A 24,202-nucleotide genomic window follows, 5' to 3' on the forward strand; every position below is an offset into this window, starting at 1 on the left:
ATCACAAAATGAATATCGTGTTTAATAATTCTTTATTTATTGATTAAATATTGTTGAAATTCAAACAATTCGCATTGCAACTAGACCAGCTCAAGATTGTGGTAGTACGTTGCGTTTTAGAGGGCTCGTAGATATCTTCTTTTAAAATGGGTTTAAGTACAGAATTGTAGTAAGGCATTAGTTCGCATTTAATATTTAATTCTGCTGTTCTCTATTTTTTTTTACCATGGGAATACCAAGATCTTTGTGAATATTTTCATTACGATTTCACCATGGCGACGCATCTCTTTGCACTAAGAATTTCCGAGTCAAACCTTTATATCAGGTCAATGTCGGTTGCACAGATCATACTTCACACTTTTAAACCATACTTCCAAATACATATTATCGCGTTCTTTAACAGAACTACAATTTTTTTTAAAAGCTAGTTTAATTTCCTTCATTTTATGTTGCCCAATTTTTTTTATTTCAATGTGTCTTTTTCCAAGTAAGGCTTCTCTTTAAGTAAATGAATTTAATCACTGAAAGCTTTTTGGTCTTTTTGATCATTTACATTCGCCAACTATAATAGCTACCCATTCTTCGACAAAAGCTAAGTGCTCTTTTAGTACTTTTGACGCTCTGATGGAGCATTTAGTATTATGCCATACTAGGACTGTGTCATTCGCAAAAGTGGATATCAATATATTTTTAGCTGTAGGAATACTTTCTGTACATAAAACATATAGAGTAGGGCCTAGCGCTCTAACATTAAACTTCCTTTTTTTAAATAAGATTTCGCCATTCGAAAGGCCATAAAAGGCTCTCATGCCACACCTTATCGAATGAATGAGCATCAAGGAATATTGCTTAAAAGAACTCTGCTCAAATGCCTTTATGACTTCGGTAGTAATTCTATTTACTTGTTCTACAATGCTGCATAAGCATTTTTGAAGTAATATTGTCGTGTTCTGACGACTTTTTTGATTCAAACTATTTTATGATGTTGTAATTTCAAAAATTGGACTCCTGATAGATAGGCGGTTTCCGGCAACATTTCAAGCTTAAAATCGTTTTTGGGGTAGCTAGGCTGAAGTGCCTTTCCTAGGTGGTTTACAAAGCAAATTGCCTTTTCATCTTCACTCCGAAAACAATTACTACTCACGTCTCTTGTGGGCTTGTTGAAATCTACTGGTGGCTTAATGCGTCCAAAGTAAGTTATTCTAATTTGTTGAGTTTGGTCACAGTGTCCTTATATAATTTTCAGTGTTGTATTTTTCCGCACACTTATGCGATTTTCTTTAACTTCAAATGAATGAAATGAGAACGATTTACCAGCCATTCACGTCTAGTTCGCCTTTTTTCAGTTATAAGCTTTTTTACTTCAACATTAGCGATATAAGCGATCTGCCATCTATATTTTTGATTACAGCAAAGTCTGGTATTTTGTTTCGATCTGCCAGCATACTCAATGATATTATGTCAAAGTTATTGGTACCATTGATAATAGTGTAATACCTTTCTTTTGGATTAATTAGACGTGAGATCCAATATATATGTTGCACTATAATCACCACCTGCCAGAAATATATTTCTTGGGTTGCTAAAAAGTCATTAAACTGTCACTTTGCAATTTTTAAACGGGGTGGCGAGAATATAGCCGTTAGCTTTAAATCACTACCGCTATTTTTTAAAGATATTGCTATGGCTTGTAAGTAGATTGCAGCACGCGGTTCTAACCAACACTGATATTTCACCATGTACCTTTTCCTGATTGGAAGGGTTAAATCCCAGTATATAGAAATTCGGTTTGTTTGTTGTTATATAAGATATGTTATGATAGCATTACATAAATATTTTTTTTTGACTGTTATGATCTTGAATTTATGTTGTTTTCCATTTCATAGATTTACTTGTAAAAATTAAGGTGAATATAATGAACACCCTAAAGAAAACAAAGAAACGTGACAAATGTGGCTGTGTCTAAATAAATAAAGAATTGCTGATTTTGACCAATATATGGAGAAATTAAATCATAATAAACCCAACTGTATGAGAGAATGGATGGAACCGGGACCCACAGTATTATCTTTGTCTTGACCAGTCATAGATCTCAATGGAAGGTTCGCTAGTAATGAATTTATTGGCAATGAAGAAAAAACAAACCTTTAAGTCAAAATTATAATATATGCGACCAAACGATATTTGGATATGGTTTTGAAATATTTGGCTGGATATGTACTTGTTTATGCAATCTAAGAAGTTATTTTTCAACATTGCGGGATACAAAATATTATTGTAGTTATTATGAAATATCTGGAGCTCGGCGAGTTTCGATTTACCACATAACGCTAAGTCCAGAATACATACCTTCGTCTCTATCCCTATATATGTTTCCTCCCTTTTTTGTAATAATCGGTTTTTTACTTAACGATACTGAAAATCATAAAAGTGAAAAAATCCTTCAAATTATCCCTTTTTAGGCAGCGTAATCTAATATAGGTAGATCAACCCTAAACGAGACGAAACGTTATGTGTTAGATGTGTACACATAGTTTTGCTACTATTTTTTTGAGATTATTCCAAAATTATTATGCGTTACAATATTAGATTTGGTTAATACAATAGTTGGTGGTTCTTCCGTTAAATAAAAAATTCTTTTTCCAAAATTGGTGTACTATGTTAAGCCGGAAGCGGCAACTTTTTTCCTATTTATTTAATTATAATGTATACTCATTTTAAATTGAAATTAATACGCTAATAAATAATTTAGTAACTGTTTGGTAAATATTTGTATATGTGTTTTACCTACCTTGAAAGATGAGGAATATCAATGCAATTTCCAGCCAGTGCCACATTGTGAGTGCTTTTTTGTAGAACTTACGAAAATATTCAGTGCAGTGCTGAAATCGCCACAATTAAGAACTCAGGCAATTTTGTTGTAACTGTAAAAATAATGTCAGTAAATAAATTATTCAGTAACAAAAACATTTTCATACATTCTACTGTCAAAAATGAGACCACAAATAAAGCCCCGAAACCATTAACTGTATTTAAATGTACACTTTAACAAAATCCACAGGGATTCCCACTTAACAGCCGACCATTTGACACACCTCATCGCTAACCACAAGCAAAAGTCACCAAGTCGGGTAAAGTGTTGTGCCACGACACACCTCTTCCTTTCGCACCTTGTCGCATTTAACAGCGATCCTAAACAAATTCATTGGCCTATAAACTGCTGTGCCGCATACACCTTCGTTTGCCACCTATAACACAAACATAGTTAGTAAGCTACCAAACAAGCCGGCACACGCACATGCTGTGGCGCTTAAAGTTTGCCGCAGACAAAGTAGTAAAATAGTAGTTAGTCGTATCGCAGTTACGTTTTATGCCATTAGGCTGACCGCGCTTGGTTGGTTGCTGATGATACATCTGAATGTATTAAAGTGTGTGTATATGTTTATGTGGCGCTAATATCTCTGCCTGCCGGCTGACTAGCATGCTGGTCGCTGGTCAGCAAATACTCATTGAGCGGGAAGGCGGTGGCGCGGCTGAGGTGAAGTGCGTTGAGGTGTGGGGCACAGAGGAGGTATGCGCCACCACACACAATGCGGCTGCGTGCCCGTTCAATTACTTAATTGCCATTTCGGGCACTCGCACACAAGTGCACTCCACATATACATACAAACAACAAAAGCCGCAGCGCGCGAACCTATGTATCATATGTATGAATGTTAATGTATGCATACTTATATATTATATAAGTGTACAAGTAGATAAATGGTTGTATGGAAGTGTGTGTGCTTTGTAGCGCGTTGCTACGCCCACTTTCATCATAACCGCCGGTTGTTTGGTTGCAAACGGTACTGGCTTTTAGCAAATTTGTTGTATGTATGTATGTATGCATGTGTTTGCATTGCTATGTTAATACCACCTTGTGCTGTGTGCGTTCGCCGCCTGTTTATTCTACGTTCGCCTTTGTAGTGTCCCTAAGTTGCTGCTTGTAGCTGAGTATCTTGATTAGTGGCACGCCGATCGCTTCAAGTGGCAATTTGTACACGAAATACCTTTTGGCGCTGGCTTACTTACTCCTTCCGCGATTGTCGGCACGCCTGTTGTTTGCTCCCGCATATACACCTATACGTACATATGTATGTATATGTAGGTTTGGTTGGAGTGCTCGTGGCATTCGCATTAAATGTCCCGAGTAAACACATACTATTTTGTGTATTATAGTTGTTTACACATATGTACATATGTACCAGTAACTGGTTTACATATTTGTAAATTGGCAAATGTTTACTTAGTCGCGTGCTAAGTTCTTGTATTAGCGACTAAGTGAAGAAATATTACAGCTTTTTATGTGTTCCTTATCATTTCAATATCTCCATTTGTCAAACCTTTGGGCACACACACGCGCATTTGAAAGAAAGATGACAGCTTAACTTGATTCACTACATATCAGCCGAATAAAAGACGAGGGCCGTGCTGATTACATTATTTTTGACATAGGATTGATAGCCGTCATCGATTCGCCATGTCTATGCTCCTCAATGTGTTTTGTAAAAAATTTGACATATAGAAGTACCAACAAAGTTAGCGAGTTGAATTTGACATAAAAGAGTATAAACATTAGAGCAGGTCGGGTTTTTTTTTTCAATGAATATTCTGAACAACTTCGCAGCCGGTTTCGAGCCAACGATTTTTTAAGTGAAGTTTAGTTTCAAAATTTCTTCAGATTTTTTTCTCAAATGATCTTTTTAATTAGAATGCTTAGCGCTTGCAAGTTTGTAGAATAGTCATCTAATATATACATCAAAATGACAGCATATCTCCAGTTCAGTGCTCTCAATCTCTCGATCTACTAGTATAATATCTTCTATTCGCCAAGCACCAGAGAGTCGAAAAATATATCAACAAAGCCGAAGATACCACTAATGAAGTGAGAAAACCATTGAATGAGTGTAGTATACCTAGCAAACTTAGTAAACAAAGTAAAGGAATGTTCCATATTTAGGGATTCTTCAGAGTGAATCAATAGTCTCAACACACAAGATTTAGTTCGAATTTGAATGTCAAACCTGTGGATGCGGCAGTGAATTAAGCAAGTTTTATCTTAAAAACCGTCCTTTATTTCAACCCACTCGAACGTAACGCACGCCATCAAATCACAAATATGTCGTTTATTCGCCTTGATTGTGCTTCTCTTAAAATCCATTAGTCGTTTGGGAGTAGCAAAAACTTCTAGCGCCGATTACTTGCAGAGTAAATCCGTAGAGAGGAGCCTAAAATAAAACAATACGCTCTTCGTCCACCTTTTTTCTGCTCTCTATAATTTAAACGTGAAAGGAATCACTAAGTGACCTAATGGAACTCACGTAAATAAACAATGGTACACTACACTGCGTGTCACAACCGATATTCTGAAAGATGCATTTCCCGGGCGCCTAATCTCCCGTTAGTTAAGGAATGTATTCCTTATAATAGTAACAAACATCAAAACAACCTTTTGTTTCAGTAAACAGAATGCAGAAACAACCTTGAGTTAGAACAATTGAAGTGCACTGTCACTACAACAAATAATCCTAAACAAACAAGTATCAAAACAACATTGAGTTTGAATACCACAACCTTATCTTAGAACAAAGCAATTGTATCTAAGCAAGCAATATATATATAAACAAACCTAAACAAATAATATAATCTGTATCTTAACAAACTATCAACTAGTAATAAGTAAACATATTAGTTAGTATAAATAGAAGTAAGAACCATGTAATAAGTTAGTCTTAAGAGTATAAATAAAGAGTACACATTTCGGTGCTGCTCAAAATATATTCTTTTGACTCATTTTTACTTATGGTAAAAATTAACTCGTTTTGGCGATTTGCACTAGCCAGCACGATCGCCTGATTTCACCGCTCCAGACTTCTTTTTGTTGGGCTTTTTTGAAGTCGAGGGTTTATCTCTTAAAGACAATATCCGTCAGGAATGTGAGGACCTATCGCCGGAGGTTCTAGCCAAAGTGATAGCAAATTCCATAAAAATGGCTCAAATGACAATCAACTGTGGCGGCGGCCATTTACATGATATCATATTCTCGACTTGAGAGTAAAAAGATCTAAAATATCAAATAAAAATAATCTACAAGCAGAATCAAAGTTTTTCATTTTCCAAAAACATCGGAAGGTAGCTGATGAAAGTAAGAGTGTGTATACATAGGTCACTTGGCTTGTGAAATATTAGAGAGAAAATTTAAAAAAGCGCTCTGTCGCCAGCTTGTATACTTGTAATACCGGCACTACGATCAGGGTTAATACTTTATAGAATATATGTAATTCGATGATTAAGAAAATATGTGTAGCAAAGGTGAAACCATAATGATTTATGATTCATAAGCTTTTAAGGCAAAGTCGATTTAAATTTTAAAAAAGATTTTTTAGTAAACCCTCAAACATATTTAAGTACATATTTATTACCTTTTTGATATGGTAACCTATTTTCTGGGCATTAAGAATGCAAAAACCAATGCTTTCAGCTACAGCCGCCCAAAAAAGATCAAAGAAACTTTGTACACCAACCCATGTTACCCAGATTTCGGATTCGACATACTTTTGCCATTTCAATGTGTTATCCAATTATTAAAACCATTATTGCAAACAAAGCTCACAGGGCTTTTGAAGCAGTGCACAGAAGTCGTGAAAAGAAGAAGAAACTAAAAAGAACCGAAAAAATAAACAAAGAACTATAGCAGACTGTGCTGAACCCAACGGTCGTCTAACGAACGAACGCACTTGGATGACCCACCGGTGGGGCTGTGGCAACAAGCGCGACTGCGACGGCGACGGCCACCCTTCGTACTCGTATGGTTGCAGCGGCACCGCAGCAGATGTGTGGCTTCCACGAGCTGTCCGATTGACCGTACTGTAGCTTACAATTGGCACATGTCTTCAATATGTGTATGTGTGTATGAGTATTCCTGCATTCGCACTCCTATATGTTTTATCATTGTTTTTCTTGCTTTGTTTTAGCTCAAATGCTTCAAAAGTTTTTCACTTCCTTATTTATTTCTTAGCTGAATTCAAAAACATATTTATTTACACAAACTTATATATTTATTTTTTATATTTTGTGTGTGTGTGTAAAATTGTATTTATTTGTGAGAGCATATGTGTATTGTACATGTTGCGCTCCTTCTTCAATTGTGAGATATAACAGTTGCTGTTAATGGCCTTTGCAAACTAATGCGCCACATTTTACTCCACTTGGAAATTACATTTGCCCATTCAAAAGAAAAGAAAATAAGAAGGATACGTCAAGAATAAAAGTGTAAAGAAGGCATATACATGGTGCTCGTACATAACTTTTGCCTTCGAAATGTAAAGTAAACAGCAAGTAGTATTTTCATTTCCAGCACTTCGTGACAATTTCTGCAAGTTTTCGTTTTTTTATTTGATGCATATACAGACACACATATATCATAGATATGTATGTATGTACATATGAACACACATACATGTATGTCTACATATGCAAGTACATTTACACGTATGTGTGTGTCATTCTTTTACTTTTGGTTAAGGATAACTGGCAACGGGAAGTAACTAATGTGAAAATAGATTTGTTGGGGTAAAGTAAAAAGCTGCGGGTGTTTAGGAAAGTTTTCTGCAGCGGCCTTACTTCGCCGCTCAAAACAATTCACTTAACAGCAATCAAAGCGGATAGCGGTCGGAAAAGGTTTGTTTATGTCACATAAACACTTGGAAGCCCACTTATTTACGTGCTTGGGATCCTGCTGACTGTTGAAATTGGGTACTTTTATACTATTGCAACATGTTGCTACAAAGTGTAATAGCTTTGTTCACCTAATGGTTGCTTGTATCACCTACCAATAATCGAGATAGATATAATATATATAAATTTATGAAACTTGGTACACATATTCTCTGACGGAAAATTAAGGACGAGACCCCTGCCACGACCACAAGACGTCATTAATCGAACAGGTAAAAAGTGCCATAACTAAGCTGTAATGTACCAGTGGTTTTAAAATATTGCAAAAGTTTGCATGGTCCGGCCTCTTATAACCTAAAAGAACATATCTTTTAAACCAATAAAGCTTTTTCTTCTTCTTTATTGGTTATAGCGCGCAGAGTTACTTCCCGATCCTGACGGGGATGCTGGTATTGAACAGCGTCGCCTTTTCATAGCCGCATTAATTTTGCAGGGATATCAAATTCAGACCAATAAAGCTATATTACCCATATTTGCACAGAACATATATTTTCAACTCTTCTTATCCACTATTCTTAAAACGGTATTGTTAAATACTACTAAAAGTATAATAAATTAATAAATAAATGCGTCAGAGACATTAAATTGGAATTGGTCTAAACCTCATATCCCTATTTTAAAGAATTTCGACCCTTGGTTGACTTTTTCCACATTAACTCAATATATTACAATTAGTTAATATCATATACATATGTATCTCAGTTGAAGATGTTTTTAATATAATTTTAGCTTACGCGAACTAAAGTATAGCAATAAAAAAGTAGAAGATAATTTCTTCAATACAAGTCAGAATATTCCAAATTTTATAGTAACGTATTCACGATTTCTTGTAATAATAAGTATTGAACTCTTTCGCAACATTTTTTAATGTCGAATTTGGCCAAGGCCTGAAGCAATTTTCAAGTGTATGAAATAGGAAGAATCAGGTTGTCTCACGTTGCCGTAAATACTAATTAAATGACTAGCAATTAAAAATTGTTTCCGATTCCACAATTTGTTTTTGTAAACAAAATTATAAGAGTCTTATAAAACCAAATCAATGGCAATCTTTATAATACATATATATTATATAATAATAATGCGTTAATACTAAGATGTGCATATCATCCATAATTTGTTGCGCGAGAAGCTCGGAAAGATTTTAGGAAAATGAAAAGTGAATATAGAGAATTGTGTCACTTTTTTTAAGTTTTATAAGAGCATAGGAATATTTTAGTAGCAATAAAATAATAATTGAATTTTAAAATTTTTCCTTTGCGTGTTTTTATCCGTCGCCGAATCCTAAGCATGAATATTTTTGAGTTTCTGGCGAATAATGTAAAACTTTACTTAAATTTAGTTTATTTTAACTTAAACTTATTTTCGTTTAACTTTACTAAATAACTTAACGTTTTGCTTACATAAAGTCATTGTTTATTTCTATCTCTAGTCCAATATGACCAAATATGAAAATGAATTCCTGTCGAAAAATAACATTTGATGGTGAACTTTGGAACTAAATATCGAGATTGATGTAATTCAAACCATAAAGCAAAAAATTATACGGATCTTTACTTTTACTACAAGACGCGTTTTTTCATACAATTGTCCGTGTGTCCGTCTGCTTGTCAGTGAAACAATACAGCATTAGACGATTTTACGACTATTAAACAAAGAAGTTTCATTAAATTTTGTGTCTAGAATCAAATTTCCGGAACGTTTAAAATGTTGGGAAATGCATCCGATGATAATTGTTTATCGCGATCACGTGTTTTTGTTTGGTACAAATTATTCAAAGAGGATCGACAACACGTTGACGACGAACCACGTCCGGGACGGCCACCAGCATCAATTGATAATCAACACGTCTATAACATAAAGGAATGGGTGCTTGAGAACCGATTATTAATAGTCAGAGATCTTGCTGGCATCATTGGAGTATCGGAAGGATTAGTGAAAACCATTTTGAGAGATCAGTTGGGACTAAGAAAAAAGAACTTTTGTTGGAAAACAGCGTCCCGTTAATCTCAGTGAAACAATACTTTTCGACTACCAGGATGTCATGAAACTGAGTATTTTTTCCAAAATTTTTAACTAATATCGTGTCGGAATCTTTGTATTTGCCTGATTTAGTTCCGTTTGGCTTCTGACTATTCAGCAAACTCAAACAATCGCTACGGAGAAAACAATTTGGGTTAATTGAACACATAAACGTGAATCGCTATTCGCATTAAAGGCTTTTCTGGAAATTGGCTTTAATAACTATTTCGAGGATTGGAAAAAATGTTGGCATTAGTGTGTTAGAGCCGAAGTGGATTACGTTGGGGGGACGTCATAGATTTTGAAGAATAAGTTAAGAAGCAATGTGTGTTACAGGATTTGATCTTTGCAAGTTGCAAAAGAATAAAATGTTCGATTACACCCGAACTGAGCACTTTCTTACTTGTTTTTTAATTAATACTGCTTAGTAAATAAAATAGAAGCAATATTATGGACAATTAAAGCCAAGAAGAAGACTTCACGAGTTTCGGATCTCAGCACAACTTAAATAATAGGCGTCGGTAAAGCAATCCTCAATTTCTACCATAATGATTCTTAAATTGTGACATTTTAAAGAATTTTACTCCATGTAATTAACCGAACTCTATATCTCTAGAACCAATGGAAGACATTATCACAAGCTTGACAAAACTATTGTACAAAAGAAGATGTCAAAACATATAATTTTAATACTGTATTGAGCCTGCTTCAGAAAATTTCAAAGATATCAACGAGCATTCTACAGGAACAAGTCATTTGCGTTCTTGATCCATCACTTACCTAATTTTTTTCGGCAAGAACTTAGCAAGTTGACAAACGATGCTTACCCAAGCCCTGTTTATACTTATTTATATACTCAAGAAGTCAGAGCGAAGGAGAAACAGGCATAAACTTTCCATGACCAAAACAAGAAACACTTGCCAGGTAAACATTAACATCTTATCTGCACCTGCATCTGTCGAACAATATTACTTTTTTAACTTCCCAATCAGAGAGATTTGACCGTCGATAAAATAAGATTAGGGTAAACTGTCTTTTTGTGACTAGTCTATAGCAATAATGTTAAACCACGTAACCGCTAGCATTTTTACAGGTTGCTATTATCTAGAGAATACTGTATATACACATGCATTGTTTTAATATCCTGCTCACACAGAATTATTTTCGTTTGCATTTTTAATATCGAATTAGCATGTTTAGTTTGAATTTCCAATTTCGCTAATAAGAATAGTTTTGAAATTTTGACTGCTTTCTCGCACAGACGTCAGTAATCAAAAGCCCACATGCGTCCTTGTATTTCTGCAGCGCTAGCGCTATAGCGTTTTCAATGCATTTGCTCACTGTTCTAATAATAATTTTGTTTCGCTTGCCGAATGATGCAGTTAAAGTTTGTAACTTTAAATATATGACAGGAATATAAATAATGCATATGTCTGCATTTCCACATATACATATGTATTTGTATAACCTGTGGTAAAATCAGCTAGTTAAAAACTAATTTTCAACGAGTAACTAGTAGAAACCGTAAACTAAATTTTATTTCATATAACTTATATGAAAAGCTGTTATATTTGACAAAAGGCTACAATATCCGAAAACATTATCATAAACGGAATGATGGGAATCAAGTGATTGTATGGAAAACTCTTTTATTTGGCGAGATATTTCACGAAGTTTAACGAGTTTTCTTGTTTTGATCCAGCTTTCCAAAACTGCTTTCCGGTCTAGTTGTTAACTGGTTTTCACCGTTTACATACATATGTATGTATGTACATATGTTGTAACAATAACAACACTGCTTTTGCAACTGTTTCACATGGTGGTATCTCGTATGTGTGTTTTGTTTTCTTTAACGCGCACAGCGTCATCGTTTCAAATGTTTTTCGGGCGACACGGCGGCAGTGGCAGCGTGTCACATCGTTTGCCTGCGGCGTAATCTGCGCTGACATCAAAAGGATTTTCACTCGCTAGCTTGATGATGCGCATTTTCATTTTCCTCCGGCACTAGTTGGAAGCTGTAAAATGTGAGCACTTCGACGCTGGAAGTTCTTTGCGCAGCATTGCTCTCGGTAATGTGCTTCCACACACGTTATTAGATACATAAATATGTACGTATTTCCTTGTGTATGGTGTTATTTTATATTTGACTGCCGATGCATGTTTCTTGTTTTTACTTGCTGCTGCCTGCGGTATTTCGCCGAAAATGAAATATCAATATTTTACTAGGCTGATAGAGCAGCTTGTCAAACAAATTACAAAATAATAAGGCTCCTTGCCACAAATCCAAATATAAATCAAAATATTTCTCAACAACAGCGTGGAAATTTGCTTGAAGTGTAAGTGTTAATTGTTAATTAAATTTTATTTGAAATTATTTCAACTCAAGAAACAACAGTAGTTCCCTCAATTAAAATAAATTTTACATGAATTCTTATTTCGAACAATTAAGCGCTCAATATTTTGACATATCTATCATTGTATGTTCAAGGCAATGGCGCCAAAGCTATTATGAAAGCACGAAGAGTGTGAATATGCTATTAACTCTCTGCTCAATATCACAACATGCATACATTTGCGCACAAAAGACGAGTGTAAGAGTCATGATTGACATTTTGCAGGCCCACACGCGCCGCATGCTGTCAGTCACATTCAGAAGTTTTTATTACAAAACTGCTGATTCACGAGTTTTCAATTGCTCTTAGTGCATTATAGAAAGCAATTATAGCTGCGATATTGTCAGCACAAGTGGATTAAAATTTGTTTTTATTAAACATGATCGGCCTAATTGAGCAATATTGTTTTAGTGAGCGCCTTGCTAGATATGTTTCTATTTTTTTTTTAACTTTTATAAACCACTACAACTTATCATAGGGTAATACGCATTATCGATAAATTTAAAAAAGAGCTAGCAAAAGTTAAAATTACCGCTATCAGGTACAGTTATTGGATACAACTTTTAGTAATAATTTTTTTTTTTTTTACATTACATTGTGCCAAAAAATCCAGGAAGCTGTAAATAAAACGCAAAACATTTTATTGTTCATCAATACGGCTTCAAAGCAATCCCCACCGATTTTTTCAGTCCTCGGAACACTTTTCATAAGCACTTTTTGGTATGGCCTTCAGCTCTTTCTGGGAATTTCGAATCGATTGAAAACTGGTTCCACGGATCGGCAATTTCAGTTTGGGGGACAAGAAAAAGTCCCACGGAGCTAAGTCTGGCAAATACGGTGGTTGATCGATGGTATTCATTCTCACGCAAACGTCTCAATACTGCCAAATGGAACTCTTTATTGACCGTCTGTCCCTCTGGAACAAATTTATGATACAGCAAACCACGAATGTCAAATAAACGATGAGCATCACTTGGCTTTTTGAACGTCTTTCGCGGTTTTTTTTTTGTTTCGTTTTTTTCCCCTCCATTCCGATGATTGTAGACTTGCTTGCATATTAAAATCAAAAGCCCATGCCTCATCTGTAGTTATAATGCTTTTCATGAATGTGGAATAGGAATTCGTACGATCAAGCATGTTCAAAGAAACTTTTTTACGGTCTGCGTTTTGAAAAACATTCTGCGGGACGAGTCGAGCTGAAACGCTTTTCATACCCAAAAAATTCACCAAAATCATTCGAACGAACTCACGAGAGAAGCCGATCTCTCTTGCAATTTCTCTAACTCTTGCCTGACGATTTTCAAGCACCATATCCTTCACTTTTTAAATATTTTCATCAGTTGAAGACGTCGAAGGTTGTACATAACTAGTCATGTCTTCAACGATTTTCGACCACTCGTAGACTTGTGTTTTTGATGAAACTGTATCAGCGTTAGCCTTTTCCAACATTCGCAACAATTCCGCACACGAAATATATCGATATAAAATTATGTACCACGTTGTACCCACAAATAAAATCTCTTCCATGGGGCAAAACTTTCTTAATAAAAATTAGAGAATAAATAGTCCAATTACTTTAAGCTAGCAATTGTTTTTAGATTACAACATTTGGTCTGAACTGGGGAGTCAAAAATTTGTGTAACATTCTCCGAAGCGACGCATCAAATATTTCAAACATTTTTAAGTAAGCTCCATTAATGAAAAAAGCAAGTATCATAGCGTGAGGGTTAACCAACGAAATTTGGTATAAAAGAACATATTAGAGACGATATCATACGCCGAGGATTGTGTTGAAAATGGAAATATTCATTTCGGGAAAGAACCGTAAATTCTGTACGGTAAATTGAAGTATGAGATTGGAAACAGCATTTAGCAACCAAAATTCTACTATCATGTTCAGCGATTTATTTGTCACTTTTGTGAACGTTCGAACCACTTAACGACTTGTAAAACGCTTATAATCTCGTTAGGAGGTGGTTCTGAGGCTGTCGAGTTTCTCGACACCAGTCATACTAAGAATCACTAGGTTCGATATTGGAGACGCTGTTTCTTTTATAAAAACCAACAGCCGAAAATATACAAACAGCTTGGAATAATAATAGGATGGACCAAAATTGAATAAAACGCTTAGTTGGACGCTGTTATTCTTTTGATTAACCAATATTTGGGGCTAAATTCGGATTTTCGAGACCTATTATTTTATCAAAAGTGCACATCTATTATTCTAGCCATAAGTGTATATATATGCCCGAACTTAATAACAATTGTAATTAAAAACATGGCAATAATAGTTGACTCGTTAAAAAATATTTATATTCATCAAACAATAAAAAATTCATTATGCCAATTAAATAATCATTCACCATTTATGAAAAAGTAAAACGATTCCTCTCAAAATAAGAGCAATAAATATCAATTAAAACCCAAACAAGTTTTTTCTCTAACCACTACAACAATGTAAAGATTTTTAAAAAATAATAAAGTACAATAAATAAAAAACGATTATATTTAGCTTTCATATCGACAAAAAATAACATCGATCAAGATTTAATCAGCAAAAACAGTAAATATTATATTAAATACTATAAAAATTACCATTAGAGAGTTTCGAGAATAACAGAGCTTTGTTTGTTCTTAAAATATAAAAATATTCAACTTTGGAAATACCTAGTACATATAAATATTACCACATTACATAAAATAAGTGCATGAAAGAACTCACACTGTTTTGTGGGCGAACAAGTGTGCCTAATCCAATAACAAACAACAGACACTCGAGTGATTGCCACAAGTACACAAAATTGTATGGCTTTCCAAGGCAAATAAAATCAATCAACCCAATGTGTGTTGAGTGGCTAAAAGATTTTGCCGAAAAATGAGAGCAATTAAACAATGTGTTAGGAAAATACACACTGATTTGAGGGTGGCAACGATTTTTCTAATAAAATTTTTAAACTAAAACACTTTTAAACCAGAGAATGTAAGAGCCAACATTCATCATAATAACTAAAAGTGAAAACCACAAGTGCATTTATGATATTGGAAAACTGAACGAGTGTGAATGTGCACATAAAGCTTACTTCATGTACCGACTTACGTGCGAGTAGATATGTATTATATGGTAAATGCATATGTTGGGCTGAATAGTTCAGTGCAGACACCCTCATCGCATTATGACAGTGTTGGAAGAAAAATATTGGATTTACACTTTGCCGCAGAGCAAATAATTAACAACGCGTCTTCCCCACAATAAGCTTCGCACTCTAAGATATGAAGACGCTTACATATAGCGATTTGTGTTCCATATATGTACATATATCAGTATGTATTGTACGTATGTACTCCTAGCCGACTTGGGGGAAGTAAGCGCTTCTAATGTTGCACAGCGAGAATTTAATCCATTTCCTTATCCGATTGATAAAGTGTCAATGGTATGAGAAAAGTGTTGGCTGCACAAGTCCTTACTTACGGTACTTTTCACGATAATGCTTGCTCCCCTCTTTTTCTGCTGCACTTACACTTATGCAGAAGAGTAGTCACATATACATAACTACAACCAAAGACAAGTACATGCGCGTCGATATTAATATACTGCGAACCGTTAAGTGATTTATTCGTTAGAAGTTAGTATGCTACAACTTTGTGTGTTGCATAGAAATTTATAAATATGCTTAGATGATGCATTTATTTTCATATATCATACCCAGTATTCCACAATTTATTTAACTAATGGTCTTAAAATCTATGGAATTACAACGGCAGACATTGCAACAAGCTTTAAGTAATTCAAGGAAATATATAGTAAAACTTCAACGAAAAGTTATTAGAAAAAATTGTGCATGTATTTTATTTTATGATTCTTACACCTTTGCATGTCCTTTTCAATAATTTCTAGTGGACATCTCGACTTTATCTTACAATATATTCATAGTCCTGCCATTTTCATTCCACTCCTGAAGCACTTTTTGAATAGAAAACACACTTGATGGTTTGATTATGCCAAGTAAAGAGATTTATAACGAAAGTTTTGTGTTATGTTGTAACAAATATTTCCACCTCGAAAAATTTCAGTGAAGAAGGATTAGATTTTCTCTTTTTCTAATATTTTCTTTAGCACCTATTTGCCTTTACTTCATTCCAGAGTCCTATCATCTTAAACACGCTTCTGAAAACGTTTTTAAATTGAAAAGCACTTGATAATAACCCATCACCAAAAATTTACATTGAAAGCTCTTCTATTTAGTTCATTTAATAACACTCAGTTTAAGATTAGATAAGTTTTATTAGTATTAGTTTTAGAGCTTTCTATTTATCAGTTTCAAACTGAAAAATTATAGGTTTAGTCATTCTCGTCCTTTATTCGACGATTCCCAAGAATAAGTTATACAATATTTATCCGTAGAGTAAAAATCAGTAAATTAGTTTTGATGAAAAAAGTTTCAAAAATCGGGAAAGTGCGGTGCTAAATGCTGCCATTGAACAAAGTTTCTGAATTCGTCCCAAAATATCAAAATTATTTTTATTAAAAATTGCTTTTTCTGCTCTCTTTAATCGAGTAGAATCAGAATATGTTAAATAAAAACGTTTTTTCCATAGAATCAAGATCAAACAAAGCCCGGGATGGTGTTAGAGGTCGGTATTAGTTTTTAAAATCGGTTTATGCTGATGATACTAGTGGAGGTTCTTTTTTCAATAGCTTTTTTTTGACAGATCACACATGAATCATGTCAAACTGTCTGTTAATTTTTCTCAGTATTGTTTATCATCATGAAAAGATCACGAAAATTCACGTTCTGTAAAGAAAGTATTTCGCGCACTTCGCTCAACTTATGGTCAACATAATCGGCATACTGAACGTACTATTCGAAACACCATCACCCATCTTAAGACCCAGTATTAATTATTGAATAATATTCGACCGAATAGACCACGTCCAGCACACAGTGAAGAAAATGTAGCAGGCGAACCTAAGAGTGTACACGAAGACCATGGAGAGTTCATTCGGCACCGTTCGCAGCAACTCGGACTGACGTATGGAACGACTTGGCGCATTTTAAGCCGAGATCTTTAATTGAAAACGCACAAAAATACAGCTTCTCCAAGCTCTGAAGCCGCTTGACCTTCCCAAGCGATACCGCTTCGCTCTATGAGCTCTTGAAAAGTTCGAAGAGGATCATACGCTTTCGGGACAAATTTTGTTCAACGATGAGTCCCATTTCAAATAACTATTTGATGTCCAAAATTGAAACTCGTGATATCGGCGGCATTTGATTTCAACAAGATGGCGCTACTTCCCACACATAGGATGGACAATCTGAGAAGTAGCCGCGGCCAACATTTGACCTTATTTACCTTACACATTATTGCCATAGATATCTGTAGTCGTCAATTCGATTATAAAAATGTCACGGCTTTCATACTCTCATTATGAACATAAGTCCACTAAAGAACATAAAAATTTCTTCGTGTTTACTGGGTGAAACACTCACATGTGCAACGAGCAAGCATTGAGAGTTCCAAAGCTCCTATGACCAAGAATAGTTGTGATGGCGAACGGGTGGCATGAACAGAAATAAGCTTGTTGGACAGAGATATAACAGAAATACCGAGAAACTTAGAACAACGTGGATGTGGGAGCACATACAATATACAAACACATGTATGACATGCTTAATTGTCATTGATTTGCTGGTCCCGAGAGCACGCAAATATGCAGCGGCAGCAGCATCCGACGACAGCACAGGGCCAACTGCACACGCTTGAGGGCAGCAATTTCCGCAAAATTCATTATTATTATCAGCATCATTGGCAGCCAGTCAGCAGTGCAACACCAAATCACGCTACAGCCAATGCTGAGATTGCGTTTGGAATTTTCATTAGTCAGTGGGTGAGGTGCAAATGACTAAACCACTACACCAACCATGCCGAAGTGTGTGTCTTAAATAGAAATACACTCGCACCGAATGCATGACTGACTATTCAAATTACTTCTTTGTGGCCGTGGCTGCTAGTTGTTTTGTTTGCCTTTATTGTGCTTTGGCGAAGTGCATATTAACAGCCAAGGGTATTTAAAACGACCACTTTCCCGGCATCACTCGCTTCACACTCAATAGCGCGCACTAAGCGCTCACACACACACACACTTAAGTTGTTGTTGTGTAGGGTGGCTGTGCGATTTGTCGAGCGCTCGTGGAATTCCTCAAAGTGGGAAATTCTCTTAAGATTGCGCTGGTGAGTCCCCGTTCAGGCAAATTGCGGTGCGCACCATAAAAATCAATCAGCGCGCACACTTAATAGCTGAATAGGCGACGATATGCATATGTCCATATGTACAGTTATATGCATATACAATATGCGCTAAGTGCGGATGAGCTGCCGTGAATTTGACAGTTACGTGCGCGCTTCGCGGGCGACGTGGCCGCCGGTCTGGCAGCGCGTTGCTGGCATTTTCATTAAGCAAAAGCCGAAAAGGCATTGGTGTTGTTGGATGTGCGGGGGCGCGACGGTATGTTGCCTTCGTGTAGGATTTTCTAAAAGCGACAAATTGTTTTCATTGTCTGTTTTTTGACTTTCCATTTCAATGGAAGCATGTTTTCTTTTTGTTGTAGGTCCCTTCTTCGGTATAGCATCAAAAAAAAAAAACAGAAAAGAAAAGGAAAACACAAAAATAATTGAAGCACTGCATGTGCTAAGCATTTACGCATACATTGCATATGCATGCATAGTTTTTTCAGAGCGGTCTTGCTTAAAAATGCAGCGTTTTTCACACAGGCCTCTACGCGTCCCAAGCGCGGCGGCATGGCTTGACGTGCGCTCGGATTTTTTCCATTTCGAAATTCCAGTTTGACTGGCGGTTTTTCGATTTCCCCTTTTGCAATGATTTCGTTTTTTGCAGAACGGTGTATTGTAGTCAAATGCATGCGCAGAAAAATTCTACAGCGGTATGCAAAGCAACACCCACACAGGCGCATACATACAAACGCGCGTAAATAAAAACTCGCTTATATGCAAATTGTCAGTAGGTTTGAGCCATACGGAGCTACATTTGCTATTGGTAGTTGATGTGTTGGCGTGTGTGTGTGTGTGTGTGGGTGTGTGTGTGTGTGAGCCGATTGTGAAAAATGCGCGAAAATTTACATTTAGCCCTGTTGCTGCCGTTGCTGTCATTACTCTGTTTTCGCATTTCACGTTGCATTAGTTATTGTTGTTGTTGGTGTTCCGATTTTCACGCCATCTCGGCTGATTGTTGTAAATGTGTGTGCGTTTATTATTATTGCTGACAGCGTTTTTGTTTTTGTTGCTGCTTTTTATTATTGAAAATCACTTCTCAACTTCTCAACCACTTTGTGGGTGCTTAAACTGCCGACAGTCCCACTGACACTTTGATGGATGCATTTTCGATTTTTTCACTTCGCACTGGCATTTTTCATGCTTTTAAAATTAAAAATAAATTTTTGAAAAAAAATAATTCCACTCAGCTCTGCTGTGTCGATATTTCATTTTCTTTCCGAAAATATCCATTGATCGCTGTGACGCTTCCTTGACTACCAACACATGTGCACATACACTTTTTTAGTGGTACGCCTTCCTGCGATTGGATGCCACACATACACATATAGTACAAACAGAGAATTTAGTAGCAATGTGTTTAGTAAGAAAGTATCATTAAATCAAATCTAAAATAACAAATCGCCCAAAACTGAAAGCTACAAATCGCTGATCGACAGGCACATTCTTCATGGGGATTATTGACCACAGTCGCATTTGGGTATTTACCAGCCCAGATGGTGTGGCAAAATAGATAAAATTGCCCATGCAGCGCAGGCTAAATGTTTATACAGTGTTCGCTTCGTTTGTTCATTATTTTTTTGGGGAGGATTTTTCTATTTCAATTCAGTTATAAACTCCTTATAAATTTCGTAAGATTTTCTTGTAAATTTAATTTGCATAATTTGCGATCTCACTCACAATATACTATTATTTGTATTTCAAAGACAGCAGTGTTCGGATAAGCTTACTGTATATTCCACAATAAGTAACAGATTCCCACAATCATAACTGAATATTTCAAAATTTATTTATTTGTGTTGGTTCAATAAGTTAAGATAATGGGAAATAGCAGTCTTTGATTCGCCTTTTTTACGCTTAACAGCAAAGTTATGGAGTTGAATTCGTATTAGACAGTATGCGGATACCTCTTCAAAGATTTAAAAATAATAATAATAAAGAGTTACTGAATTTTTCCACGAAAGATAGGATCGCAACATGTTAGCATAGGATTGCACCGCAGTAGAAAAAACGATATTGTTTGTTCCATTCGCTTCTCTCCAACGTTCGGCTAGTCGAAGACAGTTTATATCTCTCATATAAAAGACTTAGTCCAGTATTAATCCAGCAACATAAAATTATTTACACATCACATTACACATCTATCTTAAAGTTTTGGTTTGATCAACGATCGTTTAAAAGAATTTTCAATATATTGATTTTATAATTTCGCTTTTTTCTTGTTTATAAATATTTCTATTACATACATTAAAGAAACTTAGCACTATAACTTTCAGGATCATTTTCCAGCTAAGATATTTCTATGAAAGTTATAAATCAATTAAATGTTTCAGAAAGATTCGAAGAAGAAAGAAGACATTTTAAAAAAAGAAACACTATTTGTAAATAGGCCAGAAAAATACTTGTTTTAAAGAAGTCAATTGTTTTATTTGCATTTATAACAGACAATTGATAAAACAATAAGTCTCAAATATATAAAATTTTAACAAGCAGTTTACAATTTACCAACCCCTGTCGCAATAATATTAACCAAGTATCTCAAAAAATAAAGATCTATCTTTTTTGATTCTATTTATTCTTAGTCGTAGTAAGTTGAAATACATACAGTGAGGAAACTCACAACTTTTAAGAGGTAAAAAGTTTTAGAAAACTTCGTTTTCAAAGGCATTATTTTCAAAATAATTTTGTTCATTTCATCTCCTTCAAAGTAATCTCCTCCCGCTGCAATACACTTATGCCAACGAATTTTCCAGTTATCATAGCACTTGGAAAAATCCTCCGCCGTGATGGCCATGATAGCTTCTTCGATTCAGATTTTATATCCTCAATTGAATCTAAACGGTGTCCTCTGAGTGGTCATGTGAATTTGTTGTATAGCCAGAAGTTACACAAAGGTAAATAAGGCGAATGCGCTGGTTGCGGCACGATATTAGTTGAAAATGTGGCGAAATGACCACGAATAACCAATGCAGTATGAAATGGTGCATTATTGCACTTCTTTGTTCAATCAATTCGGACATAGTAAAAATCAAAGGATTCTCTTTTAAAGCTTCACAAAACGACGCGTATCTCAAATACGAATGAATGTTTTGACGTGAAATTTAACATAGATGTCACTAACAGTAATATCAATTTACACAAAAAATTTACCGATTCGAAAAACAAAATCAAAAATTTACCTTTCAATTTGATCACAGCAGTATGTCCGAGGTCAGATAAGATACTAATGAACTAAAGCCTAGAATCTGGATACTAAAATTATAAATAACAGAATACAGTTGCACTTTGTCGAATCTTGTAGGTTTTATTGTAGAAAGATCGAACTTTAATATGTGAAAAGTTGCAGGATAAAATGACACTGACTTTTTCAGCAGATTTTCTGCTTACTTTTTCAGATAACTTATGCCTACTGTAGGTCTTTACGCGTTAATCTCGAGGTGGATTACGGTCGTTTAAAAGTACTGCAATCTTATGATCATTTAATTTAAAATGCTTACGGTTACTCTTAAGAACTCCAAAGCTTAACGCTGAGATGACTTAACATTATATGCGGTATTAATGTAGTATAAATATCCTAACATGAAGCTAACTCTTTTTCAAAACACAGTTAACACTCAGAGATAATATTCAACGTTTAAGTTTAACATACAAGTGTACATACATATGTACATATATGATAAAAAGATCGCGCGTGTTAAAATCAGAAAGAAAACTGCTATCTTCAAATTTGAGGATCGAAATCATGTATACTATTGTACTTATGAATATTTATGTATTTATATCTAATAAGAAATGATCGCGTAATACACCAGGCAAATAAAAAATTTCAGAATTAAAAATTTTGAAATTCATAAATTCAGAATTTAATGGTTATAAACCGCATCTTACATTCAGCATTCAATATTTTTATTTTATATATTTTACATATTAATGTAATTTATTTTAAGGATGGAATAATATGTTGGAGCACTATTTTCTGAACTAAAATTATTACGATCGCGACTCATCTCTTAAAAGACACCTTTGAATATTGCCTGCTTAGATAATATGGTATCATACATTTATCTGAAAAACATAATATCCAATAATATTTCCTTTGAGTTTGACGTTGATCGCATAGATTAAAACAGCTTTAGAAAAGTTACAGTTTCCCCAGAAAAGTATTATTTTTTTTTTAATTTCGTATTTATTTTTTATTACTTACTGTTGGAGATCACGCGCACTTTTTAAAAAAATTGTTTCAGAGTTACAACCATTTAAGAACTTGGAAAGTTTGGCTGAGAACTCAAACGAAAGCAGAAAATTTGGTTAGTAGGTACAAAGCAGGTTTCACTGTGACTTATGTTATGAAATAGAATCGAAAATAAGTTAAATTACTGACATATCGTCTGCGGGTTATATTGAATGTGTGAATGTTTACATATACTTTTATGTATGTACCTACTTTGATAGCATTCCAAGAGGACAATAAAGTGGTTAGTGTCGTGACACTGAAAAATCAAGAAACGATCACTTTCTCAATTAACTGTTATTAACACTACTAAAATGCACACATTTACTGTTGATTTTAAATTGAAAAGAACAAACGGCAATAATTGTTTACGTTTGTTTCCTTTTATGTTGTTTCCGTTTTTGGCAGTAAAAATCACTTTAACGGTTTATGCTGTTAGCAAAGCACTCAAAACATTCCAATTGAAGCCAAAATTGGGTCGGAGATTTGTAGGTACATGTGTAGTTTGGAATCTCATTAAAATTTTGCTTTTTTAACTAAACCATACACTTAATCCCCTTTAAAGGTGTTATGTTTTACCGTTATTTTTTGTATTTCCAAAAATATTTCCTTTCAATTTATACGGCTCCGTTAACCAGTGTAACCGTTAATTATAGCCAAAGCTCAATGTGGTAATGGTTGCGAACAGCACTTTCGATTTCAAATTGGCAAACTGTCAATCAACGGCGATTAACTATGGTTCATGCCAAACCCGACAACGCACAAATACACTTGTAAATTTTTTTTATAGCTGCTTTTTACAGTTATTTGAATTTGAAAGATTTGAATTACTCTCTGACAGTGAATATCCGTATGTAACGAACCTTCTTAGCGCGCGCGTCTGTAATGACTGAATTTCCTCGGCAGCACAGCAAGTCGAGCCAAGTGTCCGACATGGGCCACCAATAAACAGAGCACCGGAGCAGTAAAGAGCAAAGGCAATGCATACAGCGTCGACGATGACGATGACGACGGCGGTGACGTTGTCGGTGGTTCTGGCGTTGGCGTTGGTGGTGGTGCTAGCGGTGGTGGCGTCAGAGTGTTGTTGGTAGTCAGTGGCTGCGGCAACAGCATAATTTGTTCGTCGGTTGGCAAGGGAACGCGTGCCATTGAGTCGAACAGTCAGCGAGCAAAAGCAGCTGGCTGCCACACACGTATATATGTGTGCTGTTGTTGTTGTTGTCGCTTGGTTCTTGCTGTCATCGTGTAGGGCAAGCGGACAAAGTAAACATCTAATATGTGTGTAGCTAGGTAGTAGGTAGCGTTTGTCTCTTGCACCCCCGGCCGTCGTATTGGAGCATAAATTGAGAGCGCCGTGAGCGTACTGCGTGTCAGCTATAATTTTGTTTTCAATTGAGTTGCACAGTAAATGCATTACAGCTGCCTTTTGTTATTGCTGTGCCATTGTTGTGTTCCAAATTTCATTGCTGATAAGAGTACATAAAAAGTCACAGAG

The 24,202-nt window shown here is 35.3% G+C and overlaps 1 protein-coding gene across 4 annotated transcripts in view; it reads right to left on the bottom strand.

The window, feature by feature from the left end:
• Positions 1-23,582, bottom strand: part of LOC120767855 (transcriptional regulator ovo) — a 120,363-nt gene extending 96,781 nt beyond the window's left edge. For 2 of the 4 annotated variants that reach the window (XM_040094163.1, XM_040094159.1), the window contains exons 1-2: positions 22,921-23,582; positions 2,792-2,924 (exon numbers count right to left, since the gene is read on the bottom strand). In XM_040094163.1, coding sequence (XP_039950097.1) covers positions 2,792-2,837 — 46 coding nt within the window. In that variant the 5' untranslated portion in view covers positions 2,838-2,924; positions 22,921-23,582. The remainder of the gene's footprint in view (positions 1-2,791; positions 2,925-22,920) is intronic. The other 2 variants (XM_040094160.1, XM_040094161.1) reach the window with 2 other exon arrangements.
• Positions 23,583-24,202: the final 620 nt, after the last annotated feature.

This window comes from Bactrocera tryoni, chromosome 2, assembly GCF_016617805.1.
Source record: "Bactrocera tryoni isolate S06 chromosome 2, CSIRO_BtryS06_freeze2, whole genome shotgun sequence".
Classification (NCBI taxonomy): Eukaryota; Metazoa; Arthropoda; class Insecta; order Diptera; family Tephritidae; genus Bactrocera; species Bactrocera tryoni.